The sequence below is a fragment of the Cannabis sativa genome, chromosome 2 (genome assembly GCF_029168945.1).
Source record: "Cannabis sativa cultivar Pink pepper isolate KNU-18-1 chromosome 2, ASM2916894v1, whole genome shotgun sequence".
NCBI classification, from domain to species: domain Eukaryota; kingdom Viridiplantae; phylum Streptophyta; class Magnoliopsida; order Rosales; family Cannabaceae; genus Cannabis; species Cannabis sativa.
Window position 1 is genome coordinate 27777274 of NC_083602.1, and position 8561 is coordinate 27785834.

The following is an 8561-nucleotide window of genomic DNA, read 5'->3' on the forward strand; positions in this document are numbered from 1 at the left end:
TATCACTAAGGTTTCGAAATTGAGAAGAGGAAAAGAGAGAGAGGTAGGGTCGGCTATAGAGAGAGAAGTGGAAGGCTCAGTTTTTCTGAAAAGGCAATTTTCTGGCAGAAGGCTTAAAAACTTGTTATTTGACTGAGCCATCACTTTCTATTTATAGGCAACTACTAAGTTTAGGTTAATAATTATTTGGCATTGAAATAATGAAAATATTAATTGGAAAATCTCATCCAAGTGGCCGGCCATAGGTGTTAATGGGCCTCACTTGAATTTTGCAGTTTTCACAATTTTTATTTCTATTTTCTCAAAAACGCCAATTTTTCAATTCTAACATTTTAAATGCCAAAACTAATTATTTAATAACTAAAATAGATTATTAAATAATATTGTCATTCAATTTAATTATTAATTAGACATATAGAGTCTCTTAATTAATAAATAAACCTAGAATCTCTTTTCTTTACAATTTCGCCCCTACTTTGTGAAAATTCACAAATTAGACATAGTCTAACTTTAGAATTATAATTGATTAATCACAAATCAATTATTGAGTCTTACAAGCAGTATAGTCTCAACTAGAATGGGGACCATGGATCTATATGCTGAGCTTCGAATAAGTGAACCGAATTTACTAAGTAAATCCCTACTTATTAATTCCTCGTTGAATCCACTCTTAGAACTTAGAATTGCACTCTCAGACTTATATAGAGCATATTATATGTTCCACGATATAGATATGCTATCTCATTTAACCATTGTTATAATCTTATTGTGATCAAAGATCCTCTATATAGATTATTTACATCGAGATGGGATAAATTTACCGTTCTCACCCCTCAACGTATTTTGCCCCTTAAAACACTTAGCTACTTGTAAATGATGTTTAGTGATCTAAGAATTAGTCACTTAAATAAGAGCTCATCCATTTACTTCTATTTAGCTAAGCTCGAAGGGAATCATCACTTGACTTCTATACACCAGTAAAAGCTATAGATTCCATATGTATGTTTAGCACTCCCACTCAATCATACTATCATGTTCCCAAAATATACGTATCACCCTGACCCAAAAGTAGGCTTAACTAATAAATCAAAGAACATGAATAGCACTCCTCAGTTGAGCCTAAGCATATCAAGATTTAGATTCTTTTAATCTTAAGATCAACTACTGATATCGACTTGGAAAGATACAACGGTAAGTTTATAATATCTTAACTAAGTTCAATATCGATCCAGTCCAATGTATACTCCATACATTCGAAACTAGTATACTTTACCAATGTCCTGGAAAGAACATAACACTTACTCCAAGTGTAAGTACACATCATCGCTGATTATCACATTAGTGTAAATCCAAAACACTGATGAAACAGGGACTTAGTCTTTTGAATCATATAATCATAATCACATTCCACTGTGTTGACAATACTGTAATTGTGAATAAATATATGATCTGGACTTAACAGATTTTGTGTATAAACATAATAAACATATTAAACCATAAGCATGTAAAATTCATGCAAACACAAATCACTTCAAATTTCTTATATTGATAACAAATTAGATTGTAAAGGGTTTTATTTAGGGCACAAAACCCAACATCATCAACGTAAACCTCTATGTTTTGCCCAGTCTGATTCGCGAACACTTCATTCACCAGTCGTTGATATGTTTCCCAGTGTTCGTCAACCCAAATGGCATGACCTTATAGCAATAAAGTCCCATGTTAGTTATGAAGCTTCTGTGTTTCTGATTTGGGACATGCATTTTTATCTAGTTATATCCAGAGTTTACATCCATGAATGACATAAGCTCGTTCCCAGCAGTTGCATCCACTAACTAGTCAATTTTGGGTAGTAGAAAGAAATCCTTTGGGCACGCCTTATTCAGATTAGAGAAATTAGTACAAGTTCTCCAAGTTCTATTGGATTTTGGGATGAGAATAGGATTGGCTATCCACGAGGGATAAAATACCTCGCGTATAGAGTCGTTGACCAACAACTTATCCACTTATTGTTTGAGTGCCCCTTGCCTCTCAGAATTTAAGGGCCTCCTCTTCTGTCTCTTTCCTGGGTAGTCTAGATCGACATTTAAGTGATGGCAGATTATATTAGAGTTAATCCCTATCATATCTCATGGCTCCAGGCGAACTGATCATGGTTCACCCTTAAAAAACTTATTAGCTGCTATTTCAATTGTTCATCCAGGTTTTTCCCAATGTAAACACACTTTGTGGGATTTTCTGGGTCTAGAACAACATCTTCCAACTCTTCAATTGGTTTTAATAAGTTTCTTTCATCTTGAATCTGAGGATCAAGATCTTCATCCTTCTTCTCGCCTTCTTCGGTCAAGACTGCCATTAGCTGGTAACTGGCTTTTCTGTGCTACAACTTAATGTGATAGCATTCGCGAGCCAGCATTTGATCACTCGCACTACTCCCACACCTAGTGGTGTCTGAAACTTTAGGGATAAGTGCTTAATCGAAGTAACTGCCCCTAGTCCAATTAATGTTGGATGACCCAACAATATATTGTAGGCTGATGGCATGTCGACAACCAAAAAGTCTTGCATTATTGTGGTGGATAAAGGCACTTTGCCCAAAGTTAATGTGAGCTTGATTATTCCTTGACTAGCGACACTGTCGCCAGTAAATCTATAAAGATTTACCATGGACGGTCTTAATTTAGCTTTGTCAAGCCCCATCTTTTTCAGTGTTTTCCTGTAAAGGATGTTCACTAAACTTCTGCTGTCCACTAGCACCCTTTTTATCCTCTTGTTAGCGAGCTGGATGTTGATTACCAATGGATCGACGTGAGGGTACCTCACATCTTTTTCATCTTCCTGCGAAATTATAATCGGAGGTTCTTCTGTCTTTACTTTCTTGGAAGGTTCTAGAGAAAAGGCAGACTGCGAGTTCTTCATTTCCTTCATGTACCTCTTTTGGGCATTATTGCTTTCTCCTGCAATATGTGGCCCTCCGAAGATAACTAGGATATCCTCTCCCTTAACAAGAGGAGGTTGTAATCCCTGGTTACTTGGGTTGTTGGGCAAATTGGGCTAGTTATGTCCATTGCCTTGCCTTTTCACATATTGCTTGAAGGTCCTCGTGCGATGAGACTCTCTATCTCATCCTTCAACTGACGACACTCATTTGTCCTCGTGTGGTACTTACTGTTAGGTTTTATTCCCTAAATAAAACTCCATTTCAATGTAATCTATTTTATTCAACATCAATAAAGAAACAGAAGTATTTTTCATTCATTTGTGTATGTTTTGGTTCACTTTATCAATTGCTTGTCTATTTGATTTATAAATTCATCTTAAACCATTTTCACATACTTGATCCTGTTTATTGTGTTGTCATCACATTGGAAAGTAAACATGACTATGTGAATAAAGTTTCCTAGATTTATCAGACACAAGGGTTTTACTGATATGATAATCTACAACAAGAGTTTACTTGCATTTGGAGAAATGCTATGTTCTTTCCAGAACATTGGTTAAAGTAAAGCTCAGGTTGGATGCATGGAGTATGCATCGGAAGGGATCGATATTGAACTTTCACTTAGATTTAATTAAACTTACCGTAAAATCTATTCAAGTCAATATCGCCAAGTTGATCCTAGATAAAATGTTCTTAATCCTGTTATGATTAGGCTCAATCTTAAAAGGCTATTCGTGTTCTAAGTTTATCCTAGATAAAATGTTCTTAATCCTGTTATGATTAGGCTCAATCTTGAAAGGCTATTCGTGTTCTTTGATTTGTTAGTTAAGCCTACTTTTAGGTCAGGGTGATACGTACATTTTGGGAACACGGTAGTGCAATTGAGTGGGAGCGTTAGCATAAACATGGAATCTATAGCTTCTATCTGGCGAATAGTAAGCAAAGGATGATCTCCTTCGAGCTTGACCAAACGAACATAAATGGTGGAGTACTCATTTCACATAAGCTGAAATATCATTTATACGGGGTCAAGTGTTTTAAGGATAAAATACATAGTAGGGTGTTACGGTAATCTAATCCCTTTACAGTGTAGATCATTCATATAGAGGATCATTGATCAAATTATGATTATAACAATGGATAACTAATGATGCGTCTATATGGTGGAACATATAGAGCATTCTATATACTGAGAGTGCAATTTTAAGTTCTATGCGTGGATTCAACGAAGAATTAATAAGTTAGTGAATTTTAGTGCTAAATTCTTGATCTACTTATTGGAAGCTCGGTTATATAGACCCACGGTCCCCGCACTAGTTGAGATAATATTGTTTGTAAGACTCATGTAATTGGTTTTGATTAATCAATTATAATTCTCAAATTAGACTATGTCTATTTGTGAAATTTTAACTAAGTAAGGGCGAAATTGTAAAGAAAGAGTTATTAGGGGCATATTTGTTAATTATGATACTTTGTATGGTTCAATTAATAAATATGATAAATGACAATATTATTTAATAATTATTTATAGTTATTAAATAGTTAGAATTGGCATTTAAATGGTTGAATTAGAAAATTGGCATTTTTGAGAAAATCATATACCAAAAAGTGTTAAAATTGCAAAATTGCAAAAAGCAAGGCCCAAATCCATCAAGCCATGGCCGGCCACTTTTGTAAGCATTTTAAACTGATATTTTCATTATTTTAATGCCAAATAATTCAAACCTAACCCTAGTGGAATGCTATAAATAGATAGTGAAGGCTTCAGGAAAATTACACTTCTGAATCAGAAAAACTGAGCCTTGCTCTCTCTACCTTGGCCGCCACCCTCTCTCTCTCTTCTTCCTTCATATTTCGAAATTACCTTAGTGATTAGAGTAGTGCCCACACACAGCAAGCAATACCTCAATCATAGTGAGGAAGATCGTGAAGAAAGATCATCAGCTAAGGAGTTTCAGCATCAAGGATTCAGAGAAAGAAATCCAGGTTCAGATCTTGATAATACTCTGCTACAGAAAGGATACAAGGGTTAGAGATCTGAACGGAAGGAGTCATTTAATTTTGCTGCACCCAATGTAAGGTTTCTTAAACTTTATACGTGTTTATTTCATCATTTTAGAAAGTTCATATTTAGGATGTTAATAAACATACTTGTGAGTAGATCTAAGATCCTGGTAAAATAAATTCCAACACTTACAGTATCTGATTGGATCTCTTTTATGCCTCGCGTGCTTCATGGGCTCAGGTTTACTAAATGCAACCTTGTTCTCATGCATGAGATAGATGTTTTCCCGAGTTTCATTAAGCTTGGTATAAATGGTATAAACTGGCACGTACTTGTCGTGCTTCTTTTGTTTCTTCTTGTCTTTAGATGACCCCTTAGAGTTGTCTTTCCTCTTTGAGCTAGAGGCCCCTGGGTTATCAGCTTTAGTCGAGATAGTACTTGTTGAAATAGAGCTGGGTTTGCCTCCCGAGCCAGTTTTTAGCAAGTTCATCTCTTTTTGAGCTTCTTCCTTTCGAACAAACACCTCAGCCCTCTCGTTGAACTCGGTGATGTTTTTCACTGGAGGACCCTGTAGGTCGTCCCACAGTTCGCTTCCTGCAGTGGAGAGATCAGTATCGATCCATGCCTGAAGGGCAGTATGCTGGGTACTATCATTCAAATTCCTTACTCTCGCAGCAGCTGTGCTAAAACGACTTAAGTATGCCTTAAGCATCTCGCCAGGCTGTTGCTTTATGTTGGTGAGTGAGGATGCTTTGGGTCGCCTATCCCTCGCAACTTGGAACTGCTTTTTGAAGTCCTTAGACAACTGTTCCCAAGAAGTGATGAAATGATGAGTAAACTTATTGAACCAGCTGCTTGCTACTCCAACTGGGCAGGTGGGAAACAAAATACAACATAGATTGTTTGTAACATTGCTAGCTCGCATTATAGTATTGAAATTATTCAAATGCGAGATTGGATCAGTGGTCCCATCATATGACGAGACGTGGGGGTTTTCAAATCCCCAAGGAAAAGGAGTATTCATGATGTTTAGATGGTATGGCTCGAGTTCCTCATCCGAGTCATATCCATATTGTTTTCCTTGCTCCCCGACTTGATATCTTCTGAACTTATCCTCCAACTCACCTATTCGCATTTGGATTGGATCCCCTTGCTTTGGACCGAGTTGTTGGCAAAGATCAGGTTTTTTCTGGTTCAAGTGTTCTCACAGATCTGGTTGGTTATAATTGCTAGCTGACCTCGTTCTACTCACAGACTTTGTCCTACTCATGGACCTCGTCCTGCTCATGGACCTTGTCCTTGAGTGACTTGCAGTTTTACTCGTGCCTGTGCTTTCTCGATCATTGTTGCGATGAGTACTTTCTCCTCTTCACGTTGATCGGCTGTGGGTTCTTGTGTGGCCCGAGGTAACACTCGCCTGTTCACGTCCTGTTCTTCTCCCTTGGGTGTGGTTCGTTGTGTGCCCCCTACTGGGGTTTGTACGTGCCCCTTCCCTATTGGTTTGGGAAGAACGTTGGCGGTGCCTCATTGGTGACCAATGTATTCCAGGTTGTGTCCCAGGATTTCCCTCGTTTCCATGAGGGATTTCCTATTCCCTAGTTTCTGGTCGCCTTCTTTTCTCATTTCTGTGAGAAGGCTCTGGTTGATCATTTGGTTGTTCATTTCAAGGGGAACCTCAGTTTCCCCAGGTTATTCTTCCTGAGCGTTCTGAGGGCTCTCCTGAGCTATCTCCTGCCTCCTGGTTCGTGAGCCGCGAGGTCTACCTCGTGGTCTTCTCACTCCAGGATAAGGTTAATTTGTGTGTTATTCTTCTGTGCTGCCCTTGCCGCGAGTGCCTCATGTTCCAACTCAGCATTCCGTTGGGTTGCCTCCTCCAAGCAACGTCTGAGTTGGCGGTTTTCCAACTCGACGATTGGCACGTATCTTGTGGGATCGTAGGCACCATGCTCATCAGTTTGCCTGGGTTGGGCTCTGCCAATGTTCATTTAAGGTTCTTCATACACTGTTCCCAGATTCTGGGTCCTCCTTGAACATGTGGTTCGTGTACTTGGGCCACCCTCAGGTTGGGTCCTCTGGAACAAGTGGTCCGTGTACTTGAGCCACCCTCAGGTTGGGTCCTCCTGGAACGAGTGGTCCGTGTATCTTGGGCCACCCTCAGGTTGGGTCCTCTTGGAACGAGTGGTCCGTGTAGATTGTGAGTTGGGAGGCTTTCGAGAGCCCATTGGCTCTTTTCCAGGATGGTGAGTGGTTTTTTCATGAGGAGTATCAACGTTTTCTCTGATTTCAACCATGGAGAAAGTTTTCTTATATATATCAGGAGGATTTTTTCTGAGCTTTTTTCACGAAGGCTTTCAATGAAAGCACCAAACTGTTAACACAGATTTTCGTTAACTGTATTAAAGCCTAAATCGTGAGGGATTTGCACAGAAAATAAAAGCAGTGAAGGAAAAAATAAGAACATGAAGTTTTTTAGGTGGTTTTGCAGTTAAAATTCTGCATAGTCCACGAGTCAATCTTATTAGATTTCTGATACAATTCTAGGGCTTTTTCTCTAATGAATTTTTCGTCCCTTTTTCAGTGTAAACTGCTCCTATTTATAGTTACATATGAGGGAAATTAATTACAAATCAGACTAATATCTTACAACAATAATCCCCTTAATTTGTGGGATTAGATTGCGTCCCGCGTAAAATAAATGCGGTTATTATCCGAAAATCACACAACTGTGATTGGTCCGCTTTTACTAGGTCAGTGCAAACGTGTATTAAATGTGTTGTGAAGCGTGTCATTCACGGACATTTCGCTAGAAGCATAGTAACAATAACCCTGGCAGAGAGTCAAAGTTTTTCCCATGTCTTTCCGAGGTTGATAATGTAAATTTCTTCGTTTATGCTATTGAAGACATAATGCTCCTTCTGACAATCACAGTTCTTGGTGACAAGGTGAACTTCAGCAGTCAACATCATTTGAATGTTAGCTTCTATCTGAGAGAGCTGACTCGACGGAGTAGTAATTCTCATTGAAAGATGTCTGGAGCTAATTAGTGAAGTACCACGAGTGTGCCTTCCTATAGCGAGATGGATGCCTCACTATCTGTTGTTTTAGATTCGCACAACTGTTATGCTTAGTTTGTATAATGTATATTATACATTAAGTGTTCTAACAGTCAAGGTTGGTGCCTCGCCTTGTACTAATACGTGGCAAGGTTGGTGCCTCGCCTTGTACTAATGATGTCATCCATGTGATCATGTCTCTGACGCGAAATGGTTTCTCGTCAATACGTGAATTAGTAGTTCATACATCCTTGTCTCTCTTACGACTTTATAATCAGCGAGTTGTAAATATACTCTACTAGTTCAGTATTTAATAAGTTATTCTATTTTAACATCTACAAATATAATTAATATTTCGCTGATTCGTATTCTTCCAAGTTGACACGTGTCCTTCTCTGAAGTGCCAGCAGAATTTCAGGTATAACAGCTGGATTGTTGTTATGTTATGTTATCGTTGCGATTCTGATATTTTTGTTGCACACATGCATTTTATTTATTGTTTGTGTTTAAATAGAGTTATTAATACTTGGTTAATAAACGTAATATTTTTTTGAATGTTTTG

At 38.2% G+C, this 8561-nt stretch overlaps 1 protein-coding gene across 1 annotated transcript; it reads right to left on the bottom strand.

The window, feature by feature from the left end:
• Positions 1-2355: 2355 nt before the first annotated feature.
• LOC133034237 (uncharacterized) lies at positions 2356-6931 on the bottom strand. Its single transcript, XM_061109285.1, has 3 exons — positions 6773-6931; positions 5203-6135; positions 2356-3024 (listed from the first exon to the last, which is right to left on the bottom strand). The coding sequence occupies exons 1-3, from the start codon at positions 6929-6931 to the stop codon at positions 2356-2358; spliced, it is 1761 nt and encodes a 586-aa protein (XP_060965268.1).
• Between the last annotated feature and the right edge of the window lie 1630 nt (positions 6932-8561).

Coding starts and splice junctions, on each gene's coding strand:
- LOC133034237 (XM_061109285.1), bottom strand. CDS start 6,931: ATGAACATTGGCAGAGCCCAACCCAGGCAAACTGATGAGCATGGTGCC. Junction 6,136..6,772: donor TGGAACATGAGGCACTCGCG/GCAAGGGCAGCA, acceptor CACTTGAACCAG/AAAAAACCTGATCTTTGCCA. Junction 3,025..5,202: donor ATCTCATGCATGAGAACAAG/GTTGCATTTAGT, acceptor CCAAGTAACCAG/GGATTACAACCTCCTCTTGT.